The sequence below is a fragment of the Gambusia affinis genome, linkage group LG21 (assembly GCF_019740435.1).
Source record: "Gambusia affinis linkage group LG21, SWU_Gaff_1.0, whole genome shotgun sequence".
Lineage (NCBI taxonomy): Eukaryota > Metazoa > Chordata > Actinopteri > Cyprinodontiformes > Poeciliidae > Gambusia > Gambusia affinis.
The window spans coordinates 15,308,313-15,329,040 of NC_057888.1; the positions used below are offsets into that span (position 1 = coordinate 15,308,313).

Genomic DNA, 20,728 nt, shown 5'->3' on the forward strand with positions numbered 1-20,728 from the left:
AGAACAAATGAGCAATATTATTTGTCAATACTGTACCTTGCAAAACTATTCCTATCCAGTAACAGTTGCAACCATCCACATTTACCAACCCTTTACTCTGGCAACCTAAATAATACCCACAGTCCACCTGTGTGTTATTGATCTCAGTATAAACACATTATTAGAAGACCTTGGAGGTTTGTTTGAAGACAACACAAACACCACATAATTCAGGGATGACATAGTGAAGTAACATAAAAATTTCCAAAGCTTGGAACACACTCACAGAGCAACTTTCCATGTTTCCTCAATGTCTCTCATCTCACCATACAAACGCATGTATCTTCTAAAAATTAAAACACTATTGGACAACTGCAAAATCCACCAAGTTATGACTGAGAAGTGAGGGAAGGAAAAACAATCAAGACCCTTGAAGTCATCTCTGGGGGATGTGCAGAAATTCAAAGCTCAGGTGAGATATTCTGCTTAAAACTTAGCTAGTAATTCTGTATCCAATATTCTTCCATCATGTGGGAGAAAGGAAGCAATCACTGAAAGAAAAGAATGAGAAATCCCCCCTGCAGTTTGCCACAAACCCTGCAGGAGACCTGCAAAAATTTACAGCAATCAGTAAAATTTTTTGCTGATTGCTGGGTTTCAGACGGCGTAGCACCAGCTACACAGTGGTGTACAGTTGGTGGCGGTATGCACATTAAAGTTGCTTGCGATCCGTCATAATAGAAAAGAAGAAGAAGACTATCTCTGACATCACCCAATGCAGATGGAGGGCAAGAAGTTCTGTTGATCCAGCATCAAGATGTCTAAAGTCTGTGTCATGTATGGTTTTTCCAACTGTTCTAATAGAGAGAAAGATAAATGCTATTTTAGTAGGTCACGAGGGAGTTAATAATAATAAAAAAAGACTTATAAAAAAAAAAAAAGAGAAGAAAAATGGATCAACAAACAGGAGATGTGGAAACTAACAGTGCCAGAGTTTGCAGCGCCCACTTTCTAACAGGTAACTATCACATCATTTAAATTGTATTTTTAGATGTTTTATTGGACAGTAACTTAGAAGAGCAAGCATTCATGTGTAAGGTAAAATATATATTTTTTTACCCCCTAGCTTCTTGGTAGTCCCCAGAGAGCTAATGTTGGTAGCAGCTAACTCAGTGCCGAGTTCCAGACAGAAAAATATAATGTTTATTCAGTGGAACTTTCATCCGGGTCACGTGTCCAAAAATCAGCAATATGTAAAATTCAGTGAGACTTATGCAACATCTGTTAATTTTTTTCTTGGAAGTTGAGACTTGGAACAGAACATGGCTGAATGTAGAGAGGTTCAATATGTGTGAAACCATGTGCGATTCTCTCATATGAACAATCTCCCTTCCTTTTTCTAAAAGGCCACCAATGCCCTGATGACTTTGTAGTCATAAATAAGGCAGTCTGAATGTTTGTTGTAAGGGAACCTTTAGCTAGTAGCTCATGATTTCGTTCCAAGGGGGACATTAGTGTTATTAGTGCCAGGCCAATCCACTGGGCATTCTCTTACTATTCCTCACTGCAGCCCCAGAGCTTGTCGGCTGTCTTCAGCAAAGAATTATATTTGTGTGTACCTCTCCATTAATAATGCATGGTGCTACGTTTGTGTGAACTGTCATATACTACATAATAGATGCTAAAAAGGCACCGGGAAAACAGTTTAACTTCAGTTTGGGGAAGTTAACGGAGAGTGGGAGATCACAAAGCAATCAGTTATACCTTTGGTGTCTGTGTTTCTAGTGAAACACTAAGTAAACACCTGGTTAAAGGAGCATCCTGCCACAACTTCCATTAATAATTCAGCATAGCAAAGAACACAAACATTAATATAGTATTGCCATCTGGTAGATTAAACTTGTTCTTGCCAACTTGAATGTTGATGTTAACGTTTCTTTTCTTTTTTTTATTTTTATTGCCACCAATTGTTCTTTTTAAAATGTCTAATCAAATGAATCTAATTCCGAATATCTATCATTAAAGTTTATCCATGCATAATTAATTCAAGACTTTCCCTTGTTCTTGTATTTCAGTCAATGAGAGTGAGTGGGAGGAGGTTATCTGACACCATGTGTGTTGTGTGCCGCTTAGAAATGCCTGCCCACTGTTGGCCTGACGACTGAAGAGAAGCTGCCCATGAAAAGGCAAAAAGTCTGGCTTCATAAGGTAATATTCCGATTAATCCAAAGGGATACTGCATATACAATAAGCAATATAATGTGTTACTTTTTTTCATTGTAAGATACGTTGTTCATTTATTCTGACCAAAGTCTGAAAGAAGCTGGTTTAGAGAGGCAATACCTGTTGAAGGTTTTTACACCGCTAACAGCAAGAAAATACATTTTACATTTATTATCTTAATAACACACTAACCAAATGCAACACACTTTGAAATATTCACTTCAGTACAATTAATTCCCATTTACGTTACTAAATTAAAACGTATCTTTGAAAATTATGTTTAATGCTTGGGTAGTGTGTTTTTGAGTGCATATGGATTTAAACTGTTCAGCATGGAGGCAATGCAGCTTTTTGTACGGCTGAAATCGCTGATGTGAGGAGGATTAGGTGGTGTTGTACATTAAGAATGGACCTGCATTTGTTGCTGCACCATAGCTTGGTCTTATCGTGACTATTTAATTATTTACCTGATCTGTGTGCAAAAAAGAAAAAGACGGCCAAATGAGGATTTTAGGTTGAATCACACCATAAAAAACAGTAAGTTAGAAGTGGATGGAGCTAAATACAAGAAACTCCAGGTGGAAAACCAATGACAGGGTTCACCTTCCAGGTTAGCAAAAAACCCCAAACATACTACCAAAATCACAATGGTTTAGTTCAAAACATATTCATGTGTTAGAATGGTCCAGTCAAAGACCAAAACCTAAATCCAACTAATGATCTTTGGCAGGAGTTTAACACTGATTGAGCTTGGGCCGTTTTGGAATGAAGAATGGGCAAAAAGTTAAATATTTGGGTGAATAAGATTAATTTCCCAGAAGACTTTTATGGGAAAAAAAACAAGAAAACACTTGAGAGTTATTTGTGAACCTAAAAAAAAAAAAAAAAATCTGTTAAGAGACTTTAAATTTAGGGCATAAGGGGATGAAATATGCCAAAAGTGCAAGGGGTGTGACTGCATTTTGTTGATGGTCATTATTTATAGGGTTTATCATAGTTTATACAAATTTCTTCAAGCAACTGTCTGGTTTGCAAACAAACCAAATGCTGTGATATAAACAAAAGTCTGCTAAAAGTCATGAAGAGGAATCTTAGATACATTTTAGCTGCAAAATTCAACACAGCAATTAACTGAAAGAAAAGAGAGAGGCTGTGTTGTTGAACTCTGAGCAGAGCTGTTTTTTTTTCATATCTGAAAAATAAAACACCATTGTACAGGTCAAAAAACAAACACATTAACAGAAAACCCTTGTATGTATAATTTAAGTAGGCACACATTAAATAATTCAGTACACCACTGAACTCATACATGTTAATATTGCTTATCTGATTCTAACTCAGATGCAGCGAGCGCGCCGAATTCTCCTGGACCAGAGTTTTTTCCAGCGTAGCTGTTGTGTTCAATAACTACAAACCTTTAGCAGAAAAGTGAACCAGTCATTTATGTGGTTCACAACAGTGTTGGCAACCTCTTTGTTTAGAGAGTCAGTGTTTGGCAGGAGGCTTGCAGCTTTAACAATTAATAGACTTCTCACAGCATCACAATTTTACAACCTGTGTAAAACGTTCACACACGCAAAGGCACACACAACTCTTTAAATAACCCAGAAAAACAGTAAAACAAACCAAAAACAGGAAGGTTTTTGGCTTTTGGTGTCTAATTTAATATAATACACATGTAAAGGAAATGCTGCAAAACATCATCTGTGTCTTGAAGTATTACCCCTCTTCTGGTGATAAGTGCCACTGGGTACAAATAGAGACAGCTGGAAATATGGCTAAAGAGTTTTATTCTCCACATTTGTTTACATAATCAGCTTTTTTTTTTTGCCGGCCATGATAAGGCTATTTGGATATCCTAGTATTACCCCTCTTCTGGTGATAAGAGCCACTGGGTACAAATAGAGACAGCTGGAAATATGGCTAAAGAGTTTTATTCTCCACATTTGTTTACATAATCAGCTTTTTTTTTTTGCCGGCCATGATAAGGCTATTTGGATATCCTGTGGTCTTTGCCTGCTTAATGTGAGCGGACCGCACACTGGCTTTTGCTTTCTCTGAGTTATTACGTCGAGTGTAATTCGAAACAATTACAAAAAATAATTGTTACAAATGATATTATCAGATGTAAATGAACAAACAAACGGATTCAATAGCTTTACATGTTTTTCAATCACACCCAGTGGAGCAGTGTTCAGTGTGAAAAAGTGTAGCATTTCATCCTAGCTCGCATGGTATGGGATAATCTTTCACATTTTGCCCGGGGTTTGTTTTGCTATTTCAGCAGAAACTTGCACGAGCCATGCGAATTACCACGGGAAAAAAATGATAAAAATACCAAATGATATTGTATCAGATGTAAATGAACAAACAAACTTGAATAATCGGGGCAAATAATTTGTTATCTATGAAAATAAAGGGTGTTTATTATCCTTTCTTCTCAAAGATGCATTGCAGAGGTAATAGTTTTAAACATACAAGCAGAAAAGAGATAGTGTGGTATAGCTTGGAAGGAGTTTTTTTTTTTTTTTGCACAGTAAGCTCCTATGACACAGGGGAGAAGCAAAGCATTGAGGACATCCACTTTTTTTTTCAAAAGAAGGAATTGTAGTTAAGATGTTGACATGAAAACTGCACCAAATGTTACTAATCAAAAATAATCTGCACATACAAATTAGTTCATAAATTATGTGCAAAAAGCGAGATTTCACAGAGAGCAAGAATTGATTAAGAGACCTGAACATAGAGGAAAACCTTTGTTGGTGTTGTCAGCATCAGGGAGTCTCCTTCACGGTGAACCCAATCCCATCTATTAATCAAGAGGGATTTTTAGCCACATTCTCCAAACAAACTTACTTCAAATTTTGAAGATGCTGCTGGTCTCTTCTGTGCAGGCGCAGCATGGATTATATAGTCCTTTTAACTGACTGGGCCAGTCCAGCAGCTTTATTTTCTGTCCTTGGCTGTGTGTTTGTTTGGGATTATTGTCTTGCCAAACAAAAAGCGCTTCATGTTTTCAGATTTTTTTTTTTTTCATTTTTATCAAAAATTCATTTATATTTCAGTTGCATTATGTCTACCTGTACCAACAAAGAATCCACACAAGTGATGTTACTGTTTCTCATAACACTGTTGATGTGTTGTTTGTAGGTAAGGGTCATTTATGGCATCACATCCAAGGATTTTGGTCTAGTCTAAATAGATTATATCCTTCTAATGTTATATTAGCTTGTCAAAAAGTTCAGCTACAACTGTGAAACTCATTTCTGCATGCTTTTTCTTCAGCAGTGAAGTCTTGTGCAGCATGGATTATATAGTCCTTTATTTGGAATAGCTTTATCTGCTGTTTGCAACTCTTTGTAACACTGCATGTTACTCTTTGTAACATGCAGTAAGGTCTCCTTCATGCAGTAAGGAGACCTTACTGCATGAACATTTCGTCTGATTATTATTTTGTCTCCTTTGTCTGAAATCAGTTAGAGACACCTGGGATGGTTGATTTGTAATGAAAATCTATCTTTTCCACTTCTGAAACATGACTCTAATGGTTTCTAAACATTAGGATGTTTAGATCATTTGAAAATGGGAAGCACTTGAGTGAGCACTTTGCTTTTACTCATAAAATGTTTCTTCTGTAATACCCTGGTAAAAAGAAACATATATGTATATGCTATCCATGAGGACTAAGGTAGTTGAAAAATTTTCTTCAAATGTCCAAGACTTACTTCCTGTATCATTCTATTTTCTACTTACGAAATATCATTAAGTTTGGACTTGTTTTGATATGTTTTAATTTGTCAATTACTTGAATCAATATCCAAATCTGTTCAAAAATTTTATGACAATATATAGAATAGACATATGTAGTTGATAAAGCAGGACATGGACATATTCACTTCTTTGCAGTGGTATTTTTTTCTTTCTTTTTTGTTTTTGCATTTTTAACTATAATAACTGCAAGTGTTAAAACAATACCAGTCAGGCTCATGTGGTTAAGACTGATGTCTTTATTTCGGCTATTTATTTTGATTAATTTATGAGAATTATTCTTGTTTTTCAGTCCATGGCTTACCATTGCAGAGAGGTCACAGCCAGCCTGTCTTGATCTTTGGCCATTTGCGGAGATGGACGTCTTTGGCAACGTGAGTGCAGTTCCACTTCTGTTCCTCATAACAACATAGCTGAACTCGAGAAGGCCATACCTCATACCTCGGACCCTCCCTCTCTCTAAAGGTGCTGCTGCAGCCTGACCATTGACATTTAACATTCCTCTGCACTGCCTCTGCATTCTCAATGGGGGATTGAGGAGAGCAGAGGCCAATGCTCGGTTCTCAGGGGTAAAAACAAAAAGGCTCTTGAAAATCCCAAAGAGTTCCCATGATCCTAAGAAAGACCTTGATCTGACCTGTGTTAGATTTCCATTCCATGGATTAAGGGCAAACAAAAAAGGGGCATATTTGGGTGATTTAGTTTGTCCCTTGGCCTGGATTCTGATCAAGGAAGTATCAGAGTTCTGGCTGGTTTTAAAATATGTGGCATGGTAATTTGGCTAAAATAAGAATTCATGAAATCTTTTTTATTTATTTATTTATTTTTTTAATTCTGCCCACAAAGCTTTCATAGCCTTCACTGAAACAAAGTCCCTGCAAAACACTTGTAGTGACATTTAATGGTGGAAAGTTTTCAAAGTCATTTTTCAAGGTTTTTCCACTAACATACACAATCTGTTAGCATCAAAGGAGCACACATGCATAAATAATTGACTAATTCACTTAAAGGGGGCCAGCGTAGATTAATTAAGCTTGAATACTAATTATGTTTTTCTGTCTACACCAACTGACGCAGTTGTTGTTTAGAAGAAACTGTTTGGTGGGTCACAATTACCGTGCTCGTATAAGTCTGCTCTATAAATTAAGACGCTTGCATATTTTAATGGCAGGGCTGGCTTTTTCTTTGAAAGAAAATGCTAACCTTATCTTTAGTGACGACGAGGGGGCTTTGTAGAGGTTCTCATTGTTCTTATGACATTTCACATTTCATACAGCGTTTTTTTTTTCTACTTGTATTTAGAAAGAGACTTTGTATCATTAAAACATGACAATCATTTAGGCCTTTATCAATTTTTCAAGCTGTTTGGTTTAATCCTTGAAAAAAGTTTAACCTAAGTGTAAAGAAGCAACCAATGTAGGATGATTAAAAATCTTTCATATATCACGTCAGGCCAACAGTAGCAGAGGTCGATTGTAGAAAATCTAACATTACAGCAAGAGACAACATATGCGCAGAAGCGTTCATGACGAGCTTCTGAAAACTTCTATCACTTCCAGAAAATCTCACGCCCCTGACTCCTATGTGCAGTGTTACGATTGTTTGTCTGGAAATGGTAGCTCTAAAGTGTCCTAGGGAAGACGAGCTCTCGCTGTCGACTCTCCCCTGGCAAGCAGCGTGCGCAGTGACAGAGGAAGACAGCTCAAAGCTGGGGCCTTGTTTACAGCTGTGCGGGGAAGAAAACAGGCAGACGTAAATGAGGGTTGACGGTTTCATGAAGCACAATTGGTTGACGGCAGATTCAATGTGACTGGGCTGAACTGGGCGATGATCCGTACAGTATGCAAAATTCACTTCCTAGCTGGTCTGTGCCCACCAGCCCCTAGCGGCAAGCGGTCTTCCCCAAGCCCTTCTAGCTATGCCTTTGAATGCAACAAGAACTGAACAAGGCATTGTTGTGCTCTATTCATTTTGACAACAATCACATTTAAAAGGAAAGAAAGGAAATAAGTCATGAATTTCTTTTGACACCCCAAATAAACGACTTTTTTTTTTTCTGAAGCTGAATGCAGAATTCACATTTTGGAGAAAAATAAGCATGGGATTAAAAAGGCAAAATGACAGCGGGATATTTATGCTGAGTGTAATTGCAATGGTACAACAATAACTACTTCGCACTGGGGAAATGGATAATGGGACTAAGCAGTTGTGTTTTGAACCGTCATTTCATTCTCAAAACTTTTGAATTTATTTCATAAACCTCTATGACACTTTTTCCCCCTTAGGATTAAATTCTTGCTGTCATTTTGGAAGTGCAGCATCTGCATGTTACATCCACTTACGACATATCAAGCAACAGGCCTCGTATGGTCTGAGGATGTTGTCAATGTCTCCTGAAATGCCTCTCCTTCTAGCTAACAACAGAGAGGCTAAAATGTAGATCCGATTTCTAATGACAGTAGCCAGGATGTGTCATGCAGGGTCTTGGTTTGCAGCAGGAATCATTTTTTTTGTCTATGGAGTAAAATAAATAAAATAGAAGGGAGTATCAGTTTTTTTAATTAGCAAAATTTCTATTAACATTTCTATAATTGTTGCTTCAAATATTTTAATTATAATATTCTGCTCTTGCAGGGGAGTTAATTGCAAACACTCAACCCCATGCATGTATTCATAAGATACTTACCTCAAATTTAACTTTTCTGAAAGGTTCTCACCATTTTTAAATCAAGCACTTTTCCATGACGGGGCTTAAAGTGTTTTCTCAGAAGGACGAAACAAAATAACTTCCCTGGAAAACAGTAAGCCTTCCAAATATTTAAAATACTGAACATTTTGTTCTCTTAACACCTCACCACACTTCTTCACTCAGTAACAGAATTCACACCAAAAAGTGTTTGCGCTATCTGTGAGCATTTAGGTATCTCGCTTTTGCTGATTGGGAAAAGACTGAATTTGTTAGGATTCAAATGACAGATTAGTTGTGGTCAATGTGTCATTTGTCCTCTTCTGGTCACCTGATGATTAATTTTAATTTGACGATTAAGGAATATACGGAAAATCAAAAGCAAACACAAGAATACAGGGAGACAGTCATAACCAATGACAAAATGTTCTCTCATCTTTGCTACGACACAGTACGTACAAATCACAGACGATGATTGGTACCCAGTCGAAAGGAAAATGGTTTTTAAATAAGTTACAATTAGATAAGCATTAATCTCAGTGGTATAAATGAATGTCTTGCTGTAGGGCTTGTCGAATGTAAAAACAGATTTACAAAAACCCCTCTTTCCAGATTGGTCTGGAAGTCATCCTCTGCTATTTTAATTGCTCTGTCATTTAAAACTGAAAAAGCCCCCTCTGTGCCCCCCCCAACAACAGTCTGCCCCTTGATTTTGCCTTTGAAATTAAATATTGTATACAAATACATGCTGTTCATGGGCATGAGCACCGTTCATCACTGGAATCTGCATAAAATAATGCTTAAAGAGCTCCATACGCTTTAAGCAACGGAGCTCTTTCATATGGTACGTTCACATGTAAACATATCAGTAACACAAAAACACAACTACTTATTTTCTTTCCCTCCTGCCTCTGCATTGTTTTTTTCTGCTTTGCAGAAATGAGAGAAATGTGGGAATGTGGCTTGTTTCACATGTTTATAAATTCAAAGAAGACCATTCTGGCTTTTGAATATCTTTTTTTTTTTTTTTGCAATTGAAGACCACCTACAGGGGTACTTTAAACTTACGATTTCCCCACAGAAATGTATAGATCTCTTCCTGCAAATGTGTCACATTTTATTTAAATTTTATTTGGAGGCTCTAACATAAGTCGGGAGCGTTTAGGTAGATGTACAGTGACGCAAAGAGAAGTGCAGACCGTGTCTGCGCAGCCTCACCCTATTTGGTTAAGAATGCACAATTTTCCAGGAGATACTTTTGTTGCCTCGTCGTTTTAGAAACGCGCAGGAAGTATTTTAATGTGACCTTCATTACACATTCATGTCAACTTTTCTTATCTATTTATGATTAAATTCTTTTCCACTCCTGTTGTTCAATTAGTGCTTGACCCCTTTAGCGGCAATGTAAATTAAATGACATTTCAGTGTCGTCCCATATTTAAAATACTGCGTTAGTTGCGGATCATAAATGATGATCTTCATTCTGCAGCTAATTTATTCATTTAACAATTTCCCTCCAGAAGTTACAGCAGAAGGCTCTGCAGCAACCTAAGCAGAAGAAATCCAAGTCGGCTGAATTTCTGATGGGTGAGTCCTGCTTGATGAGTTATTGCTCATAATTTGTGTAAGGATTAATTAACTAATTACAGACAAATGGCTTTGGGCTAAATTTTGCTCTTGCTTGTCAGGGCGCAATTTGTAATTATTTTAATCATTTCTTCTCCTCTTTTTTTTATCCTCCTCCTGCAAGATTCTGATTTAATTTTAACCTAATTGTGTTTTAGTATCATTTGAGGAGGATGCGCCTGAACATTTTGAGGCATAGAAATCAGTAGTAGAATTGTTTTAATAATAAATATGTCTAATATTAAAAAAAAAAAAAAAAGTGGTGAGTCATTGTGACCTATAGCTGTTGTATTGGCCTGTGTGTCAATGCCTTTCAATTTGTGTTGCTGCTTATTTTATCAGAGAGCGAGGAGAGAGCTGCTGTTGTGGGCATAGAAAATCCTGCGTTCAATGGAGAAGGAAGCGCCGCGCTTTCCAATTCTCCGAGTTGGCTGGGGAGAAAAATGCGAGGTGACAGGCCAGATAGCACCCTTGCAGCTCACCAAAAAAAATTGGAGCTGCAAGCCCCTGCCAGTGAAAGAGGTGAAGCTTCAGTCTTCATTAGCCTCAAATCTGTTGACAGTAGATGTGTTCCTGATCTAACCTTTCTCTCGCTTCCTCCTTCTTTTCTCTTCTGCTCTCTCTCTCTTGCACTCTCTCTCTCTCTCCGTTCGAGGGGCCCTTGGTCCTGGCATTCCAAAGCAAGCGTGTCCAAACAAGCACGGTCATATAACTTCTTCCGCTGGAGATCGCTCTGCAGTAGTGGGTGTTCTATCTCTATCTAGAAGTACCCTCGACACAATCAGCCTTGACTCCCACTCTCGGCTACATGCCTTGTGGTGGGCTGGAGTCATAGGAGAGTGCATTTACATATGCTACTATGTTACCGAGCCGATCCGCTGTCTGTGTGGTGTACTCACAACACCCCCGAAACACGGCTTTAGGCCAGTCAGGCATACGAATATGCCCCTTTATAATTCAGTATGTCAGGGAGAACTCTTGAGGAATGGGATGGTAAATTAGGATGCGTTCAAGGTTGCGAGCGTGCCAGTTTTTCTCAGGGATGAGTCACATTTTAGATTCTTGATTTAATGTGGCTTATTTTGCTTTGGCTGGGATGGTTAATAATTATTTTACCCTTATTGTCATTATTAGTAATGCAATGGAAATAGAATCAGACTCATGTGGGCAGAAATATTTATTCCTGAGTTGTTCTCCTAAAAGTGCAAATCTTTTACTTTGTCTAGTGCTCCTATAAAATGCATCCTGGTGTAATATTAACAACATCACTGTTTTAAAATGTTTATTTTTTTATGTACAGTGTGTACACACACACACACATATATATATATATATATATATATATATATATATATATATATATATATATATATATATATATATATATCGCAACAAATTTTGATTTGAATGTTGAAGGCATGGAGTAATTGTTAAAGCAATCCTTTTCTTTCCGAACATATGTATTTTTATGGCCTTTCACCTACAGCTGTGTAAAAGTGTTATTAAACTGAAACAACATAAGATCAACTGCTTATAACAGGGAAAAACTATTGCAATTAAAAAAGTAACATTTGTAACAAAGTTTAAGATCAAATTATGTAAAAGGTTACATTGTTAACAGTGTTAACAAATTGTAGACAATAACAAAACAATTACTTGCAATGGTTTAAAGAAATACAATCTGCAAAAAAGAAATAATTTGCAAAAAGTTGCTGAATTATAACAATATAAAAGATAAGATTTATTTCACTGCTATCAAGTAACAAACTATATGGTACAAAATATTTGTAGCATAACTAACAATTACAAACTACTTAAAATAAATATTTGCAACACTGTTTTCACCATGCCACATCATTAAAAGGAAAATAGTTAAACTATATAAAAACAGGGCTCTCTTCTTAAAGATGCAAAGAAGGGAAAAGTCTATAGCAGCCCAATAAAATAGACATGTGACAAAGATGTATTCTGATGCATCAATTTAAAGATGTTTAGATGCTGAAGTACCTACCGAATTCACAGATTTGCAAGTTCTGTCTTAATGCTTTTCATAGAACTGTTAGACGAGATGCAATATTTAGCAATCGTATTTTAGCAACACATTAAGAAATGAATTTGTTTTTTAAATGTGGTCACACAATCACCACACCAGCATATTCGGATTAAATAAAAAACGTAGTATCTAGCTAAAAAATAACCTTAAAATAGTGGAGTACAAAATATAGCAATTATCGTAGCTTGTTGAATTCTGAAAGACTCAGTAGTATTTGTGTAAAATTTGTGTGACACTTTGACTTAAAAAAAACCAAAAACTCATTATATCGTTTTTGCTAACAGTGTCTCTGGCTTTCGAGAAATGTTAGTTTCAGATACTCTGTATGTAAGAACAGATAATTGAAATTTTCATTAGAGGGATGAATTGGAGGGGAGCCAGACTATTTAGGTAAATCACAGCTATGACTCAAAAGGCGATTCACGAAGCTACTACCATTATGCAAATTTGTGTTTGAAAAAAGGGTTTCATAACCTCAGAGCTATTTGCAGAGAAATTGTTCAAACTCGTTGCTAACAGTGTAGAGGGACTTAACGTGAATTTCACAGTCAATTTATGGCGCCATTGAAAAATCAGACTGCAGCTTCTCGGTTAATAAGTATTTCCGTCCGAGTGTTTAACTTCAGAGTACGGACAGCGCGTTCAAACCCATTGCAGAAATTTTAGATGAGCTTGAAAGGATCTCTGTGAACTCTGTCATGTTTGGGTGGTGGCGCTCCAATCCAAACCCACCTACTGACAACTTTTAAGCATCCAAGCTCCAACACATTCAGATTCCTATAAAGAGAGGCCTTGTCTCAAATAAGTGTCATGATTTAATGGACCATGCCCCTACAACTTGAGAAATACAAAGTAAAGCAATTTTGGATCAGAGTGAAAAATTCAAGACTTGTAAATGAGAATGATTTGTGGTTAAGGAAGCTGCTCGGCAGTGTGTACTCTCAATGGAACAAGCCCTGGAGTCATTTGATTCCCATAAACTGTGTGGTGCAGACTTGATACCCATAGGTCAGTGATTGCTAATAAGAAGTCAATGAGACAAGGGCTCGGGTTATTTTCCTTTGGATCAGGTCCCCCAAACTTGCCTGGTCCTCAAGGCCGCTGACCTCGGAGTATTTAGAAGGTATTGTCTTTGAAATTCCAGGTACTTTAAGGCTTGTAGACTTTCTCATTAGTTTCTTTTGAACATGGCAAACATATGGGAGCTGTATTTAAGAGATTGCCTGCCTTGACCTTTTGCGGCATGCTAATTAGGCCCCAGAGCACTGCAGGCCAAAGAGAGGTGCTCTGAGAAGCCCAGCAGTCTTTTTTCCCATTTCGCTCTCTCAGCCTCGGAACTTGTCTCGTCTTGGAGCTGCCTTATCTGCTAGTCCACCGCTGCCACTGCCCTTCTACAGTGTGCGTTTCAAAATTAAAATTTTGCTTCATGTGCTTCTAATAACCACTAACCTGAACCTGTACAACTCCCTCCTTCCCTTCTCATACGCTCCCCCCCCTCCACACCCCCTGTCTCCCTTTTCCCAACCCTTCCACTCTCCCTCCTCGCTTTCCAAAGGAAATGAACGTGTTCGAAATTACTTTGACCCGCCACCGCCAGAACAGACAGACCCAAGGCAATGCGAGACGGCTGGGGTCAGCGCCGAAGATGAGCTGGAATTAAGTATGCCATTCTCTGTCATAATGGTTCTCCTCGGTTCATTAAAGAGGGGTGAGAGAGATCACTGGTAGCAGGCTGCCATTTGTGACGGCGGGACATTTTATGTAAATACACCAAATGATGGCATCGCTAGATTGGCTACCCAACTCGTTGTCATTGATGAAGGTCACGAATCATTGGTCAGTTTTCATTTCACTGTAGAGTTTCCTCTCCCCAGTCAAAAAGACACATGTAGAGCCACATCAATAGTTTGCAGCCTTCTGCTAAAATGGGCCTATTAAAAGCAAGCTCTTGGGAGCCAAGCAATATGCATGTTATAATGAAACCTGGCTATTAATGGAGAAGCTATTTCACCTGTATCTTTTGGATATCACTGCCTTGTAATATCAAAGGATTCACCAAATCAAATCTCATCACATGATGACAGGCCAGCTAACAGGCATGTTAATGCTCCTATGTCATTACTCCCGTCTGCATTTTCACCCTCTTCCGCTGCAGCCAATGTCTTCAGTTTGCAGGCAAAGATGTGGTTTAGATTAACTTGTCTGATAAATTGAAATTAACCTTGAAGCTGATAAATGTATGAGATGTTATTTTTTTTTTCACAGAAGATGAAGTCATTTTCTGAATGTTTCGGTTTCTAGAAATACTGACGGCAGATGAAAACAGACTGTATGAAAGAATGACGGCATTGCTGAATGAAGATGAAACCTTTATAAACATACCTGGTATGTATCCCATTAGTACTCTGATACTTTATCTTAGTTAGCTTTAATATTCACCACATTGTTAGATTTCATTGGTGACTTATGCTATTGATCAAAACACCGTAGTGCGTAATTTTGATGTGCTCAAAAAATACTACATGTTTAATGAATAATTTCTAGAATTTTCAAAGAATTGGCACAGTTTTCTTCAGCCTCCCTTACTCTGATACATTTAAGTAAAATCAGTTTATTCAATAGCCATATGATGTTTCAAACTTACAGAACAAAGTTGACCTGTGTGTAGGTCTGCACAATTGCTATCCCCCTAAACTGAAAGGCCAAGTGAGGAGAATATTAATAAAAGAAGCAGCCAAGAGGGCCATGGTAAATCTGGAACTGGTACAGATTTCCAAAGCCCTGGTGACACTCAACTATCTGTTATCTCCACCAACCTGCTCTTTTGCCAAGTTGAAAGAAAGCAGTTTGGGACGAGCCATATGGAGGAGACTGCAAACTGGTCACATCGGAACAAATTTTAGGTTGCATCCAAATCCATGGGATGATGCTGGGTATTGGATACCTATACACAACACAGTTTTCAGATTTATCTCATGAAAAGTTTGAAAACTTTGCTTTCTTTTCCATCCTGTTCACAATTATACACTACCGTGAAGGGTTCTGTCACATTAAAGTGCCAATAAAATATGTAGAGTTTTGTGATTGTATCACAAATGTGAAAATGTTTAAAGGTTGTAAATACTTTTGCACGGCATTGCACCCTTCTAGATTATAGTAAGACTTAAATATTCAATTCTGTATGCACAACAAGCTATACAAGGATAGGATGTACATCCATAGCAGGACTACAGACAGAAAGAACAAAGTCAAAAGGGACCCTACCTTGTGCTTTCCATGGATGGCAATTGTTTTATAGCAGGTGTGCCTTTCCTAATTAAGTCACTTTCATTTCTTACTGTATTCATCAAGGCTACACACAGATGGTTAAAGCTTGGCATTGTTCTATACTTGAAGGCTTTTATACCAGATCCTTTTGCCATGACGCACACCTACTTTGTAATTCCAGCACACGAGCGATGGGTTTAGGCCCGCTTCAGCATGGTAGAATTTAGAAGGCTTGCATTATTCCCCATTGTTTCGGATTTAGCTGTACTACTGAGATTAGTGCCCCTATTCATTGTCTTGGGATGTTCATAAAAATCCCACCGGAGAACGTAAAGAGGATCTGGGATTAACAGTTCCACGCAATAGGCTGGGAGAAAGAAACGCAAAGAGTGACACCAAAGGAGAGGAAGAGAGCTTGCACTCCTGTGCTGACGTGAAACTGTGGCGACTGCCAGTTAACACTTTACCAAGCAAACAATAGACTTCAAAACAATTACCTTATGTAGTTGTATGGTTGCCTCCCACTGGTACAGACGGTACAGTGTTCTATGTGGCAGGAGGGCAGAAGGGGAGTATGTCTTCATAGCTGATCCTGGTATTTAGTGACTGCTTCTAAGGCTTTTGTTTTTGATTTCTCAGTCTGTCATAAAAAACATGAATTTCACAAGCCAGAGAATGGATAAAACAAAATATTAATAAAATGGACAGTGGCCAGTGCTGAGGATGTTTTTTTTTTTGTTAGTTTTTTTTCTTTTCTTTTTTTTATCAAACAGAGATCCTGCAAAAACCTCTTCTGTCTGTCTAGAAATAATCTTTTTTTTAATTTTTTTTATCTTGATGGATTCTTTTGCTTTGGCTCAGCGACGTACAAACACAGAATTGGCACTCTTTTCATTCCTGTTTTCTGCGAGGCGTGAAGCAATGATAGCAACTTCTTTACAAAAAAGCATTAGGCAACGACGACAGCTTTGGCTCCTACACATGTTGGACTGCACACGTTGAATACACTCTGTGCGCTCAAAGAATTGTCATGTTTTCTATCACTGAGGGAGGACAACAAAACTGCAAAGACACACAGCGAGAAGATTGTATCTAATTCTTGCGATTAGTTGTAAAGAAAGTGTGGTTCTGCAACACTAGAGCTGCAACTGTTGGCATCTGTATTCCACTCTTAGCAAACTAAGCTTTAGTTTATTTACAACTTTATGCTGTCTATCTAAATTTCAAAAGAACATTGTCTTAAAAAGTATTGTTCTGTTACTTTAGCACAAAGATTTGCAAATATATTGACATGCCTCAAACATTTTATTGTGGCTTCAGAAAGGCTAATTACAATTGCATGTCACACTTTTCAGATTTTCTTTGTGAAAAATGTTGAAATATTTTCCTTTCACAGATGTGCACAGCTTCCTGTTGTGTTCCATCCCAGTGGTGATGAAAAATGTTTTGCCCTGAGAATGAAAGCTGACAAGTTGAAAGTGCTTGTGGGTCATAAATAAATAATGAATGAGAAGGTTAAAGATTATATTTAGATTTTGATTTGTACACATCATTTTTTTTAGATGTAGTTTAAAATCTCATTTAAAAAATGCTTAAAAGTCACTATCTGCATCAATAGTCCCTGTTTACAGGCCAAATTTATACCATTCTTGAATTGTGACCAATTCACATAAAATTATTTGGACAGCCTTGATCTATCACACAAAGTTCCAATAAAATAGATTTAAGAGTGTAGTTAAAATGTGGGAACATATGGAAAAGTTCAAATTGTGTGACCACTTTTGGAAGTATATGCAGAGATTGTGAAAGTGCATGTGTGGATCTGCCTGGTTTTTTTGTTGTTGTTTTTATTATTATTATTATTCTGCATAAGTACATGACTGTCCACCTCCACGCTTTCTGTGCAAAAGCACACACATCAGCATGTGTGCGTGCGTGTGTGTGGAGGTGCGCTTTTCTGCTAAGTATGCTCATCCATCAGCATGCGAATGCATGTGCCGATGTTTATGAATGCCCATCCGCCTGTGCATCTGTGTGTGCCTGTTTGTATGCATGTGTCTGAGCGTACTCACCGATGCGTTATCTCTCCAGGTACGCTGCAAGCCTCGAGGGATGAGGAGGTGTTGGAGGTGAAGGCAGGTGATCTGGTGCTTCAGCGGCGACTGCTGCTCCACAGTGGTGGTGGTGGTGGTGATGCCTCGGGCCCCAGGCCCTCCCAGGCCCATACCATTGCCAAACCACAGGCAGAGAGTAGTGCTTGGCTGGGAGGAGAGGCTGGACTCCAAGCAGGGAGGATGGTAGCAGGCAGGGAAAGTGCTGTAAAAAGTAATGCTATTCTTTTATTTGTTTCAGAGGCTGATTTATTGTGTAGGAATACTGTTGGTATAAATAATAACACTTTTCTATGCAGTTTTATGGATTGTGCACCTTTAATGGTGGTATAGGATTTAATGCATGTTAATGTGAAAAAAATAATCTCTGTGATATTTGAAAACTCTGTAGTCTGTTGATAAAATGAATTAACTTAATTCACATCACTCAAGTAATATTCAAGACAATCTTTGGATTGTTTTATGTTTTTTTTTTTTTTTTTTTTCTTGCAGCAAGAGCAGCTGAGGAAGTGATCCCCTGCTACGCCCAGCAGCTGAGGGAGCATGTGCGGCCTGACATGATCACGCTTGGCAGCCTTTCACTGCAGCAGGTCAGTGCTACAAAGGGGAATATCTGTGTCATCATCCCATATTCACCAGCACATCAGCCGTGTCCATTATGCTGTGTATCAGAGGTTTGGCTAATGGACACAGTGTGCGTGTGTTTTTGTGTGTCTTAACACATGTTTGTCTGCTTTTGTCTCTCTGTTTGTAGACTGTATGCATAACTTGCTTTACTGATTCTTCTCTTTCCTGTTTCACCCTGGGTTGTGTGCTCTCTTGTTCTGTAATCTTTATTTTTTTCATTTGTTTCCACAGATTTCATAAAATCTCAGCTGTAATTTTTTTTTTTTTTTTTTTTTTTTTTTTTTTTTGCAAAACAAATACTCAAGGGTTTCTCCAAGGTTAGATTACTCATTCTTGTTAAGCCCAAAATTAGAACATGGATTTCAGCTTCATCCTTTATACCACATTCAATATTCTCACCTAATTCATTTATTCATGTTTTTTTTCTGTCTTTCAACTTTCAGCTATGTCTGTTGCTTTTGCTTGCTTCTTTACCCAGTCTTATGGTCTTTTCAGTAAAAATGGAGCATGACTACATATTATTTTACGACAGGGGATTTTACAAACTAGCATTTCAGATAAGATGCCTTTCTGAGAAAAAAAATCAAGTGTTTGCATGCTTATACTCCCCTAGTCAAAAGAGGAATGAGAGTAGATAGAAGAATGTCAGGGTTATATTGTCTTGGGAAATCCAGTTTGCAAAAGCATTGCAGACATTAATGCAGAAGTTCTATTCACTGTATTTTTAGTTCTAATCTCATTTGAAAAGACAGTGAGAATATTACATGAATAGCGAGCAAATGTAATATAGGAACAAAGGTACAAGCAGTGTTTCAATGTCACTTGGAAGTCACTGCAACAGTTGACTCATCTTCGCATAAGTGGATAATCAGTGGCATCCACTCTATCAGTGCTGGGATCAGTGTTATCTTATTCTGGTTAAAATATGCACGTGCTCCGTTACTGTTTGCACACCCACCTTCAAATGAAAGAACATTATCCACCAGAGATTTCACATCTATTTAAAAATTATAGCTTTTTTTTCTCTTCTCTTTCTTCGTCTGCAAGATGCTGTCACTTAGTAATGTCAATGTGTCTGAATTGGAGGGTGGGGTGGGGGGGGGGCTGTGAATGTGCTGACTGAATGTAAAACTGGCTGAAACACTCATCAAATGCTCCATGTCTTTAGGGTCTGGCTCAGTATTGATTCCCTGCAGATTGCATTACAGTTGCTCCTTGTGCTTAATTCTGCTATTATGGTGCACTGTACTGTTTCATAAGTCTGCATCCATAGAAAGTGTGTGTGTGTTTGTATTTGCATGTATTTTTAGCAACCAGATCAGAAGGGAACCCAGGAACAGAGTGAGTGGGCAAAGAGAAAAAAAAGGCTAATGGCTTTCTTCACTGGCAATGTCGAGGTAAATGCCCATGCATTGTATGGAAGCTGAATCAAGTGTATCTGTATTTTTAGCCTCCTGAGTTGTTTGCAATCTTCTTTACCTTCTTTGCTCTCTATTGTATTTGCCCTATTTATTAGCTTCAGTTTAACATTCTTTTCTGTAAGCTTAAATGCAATAACAGTCTTCTTAGCTCACCTAAAATCTTAAGCTATGTGCCTTGCAAAAAACATTCAGACTCCTTATTCTGTCACATGACAACAACACAAGATGTATTTTATATCTATCTTGTTCGATTAATCAACCCAAATGAGGACAGTGGCCCACACTGCCTATTTGCAGTTCAGCATTCACTGATTTTTCTGAGGAACATAACTCAGTATTATTCATAGCAATTTCACTTATTTGATGATTATTTATTTATTTATTTATTTATTTTTCATGAAATGCACGTGGCACTGAGAGAGAATACTATTTTACCTGCTACAGCCTGATATTTGCAAAGCAGCCAGTCCATGAGGGTGTTAAAATTTACCACGCTACTGATTGGTTGTTCCCCCAAGAGCGGATATAAGGAAGACTGTAGCTGTTAGCTTCTGCGCTACTGCTAACACTATTTCTAATGTGCGCATTAATGCATATTTAGACATATTTTGTGTTTGATTGATTATAATGGATGGTCACAAAGGTTTTCAGAGGGAATTTTAAGTAGTTGTAAATTTTAAATAATGGCTAGTGTATGAAACAGTACCAAAGAGCCCAGAGCCGTGGCTTACTGTTCATTGGAAAAGATGCAAAGAAACAGTCTAGAAGGCTAATTCAAAAGCTTCAAATTTTTTTCTATCTTTCTAATTTTTTATCAAATTTGAAGCAGACCTCAAGAAAAACCTTATCAAGATACATCAAATGAATGATCAAATTTAATCCTCCAGCAGGATAATGACCCTGAACAAACAGCTAGCACATCAAAAGTCTCATTCAGAATAATAAAAAAAAACAACTATGTTTTTGA

The 20,728-nt window shown here is 37.7% G+C and overlaps 1 protein-coding gene across 1 annotated transcript in view; it reads left to right on the plus strand.

The window, feature by feature from the left end:
- The first annotated feature begins 912 nt into the window (after window positions 1-912).
- ofcc1 (orofacial cleft 1 candidate 1) overlaps window positions 913-20,728 on the plus strand; it is an 83,858-nt gene continuing 64,042 nt past the window's right edge. The window contains exons 1-10 of the mRNA XM_044104453.1: window positions 913-997; window positions 2,055-2,187; window positions 6,263-6,344; window positions 10,177-10,243; window positions 10,625-10,804; window positions 13,891-13,995; window positions 14,637-14,720; window positions 17,694-17,927; window positions 18,206-18,303; window positions 19,651-19,737. Coding sequence (XP_043960388.1) covers window positions 6,327-6,344; window positions 10,177-10,243; window positions 10,625-10,804; window positions 13,891-13,995; window positions 14,637-14,720; window positions 17,694-17,927; window positions 18,206-18,303; window positions 19,651-19,737 — 873 coding nt within the window. The 5' untranslated portion in view covers window positions 913-997; window positions 2,055-2,187; window positions 6,263-6,326. The remainder of the gene's footprint in view (window positions 998-2,054; window positions 2,188-6,262; window positions 6,345-10,176; window positions 10,244-10,624; window positions 10,805-13,890; window positions 13,996-14,636; window positions 14,721-17,693; window positions 17,928-18,205; window positions 18,304-19,650; window positions 19,738-20,728) is intronic.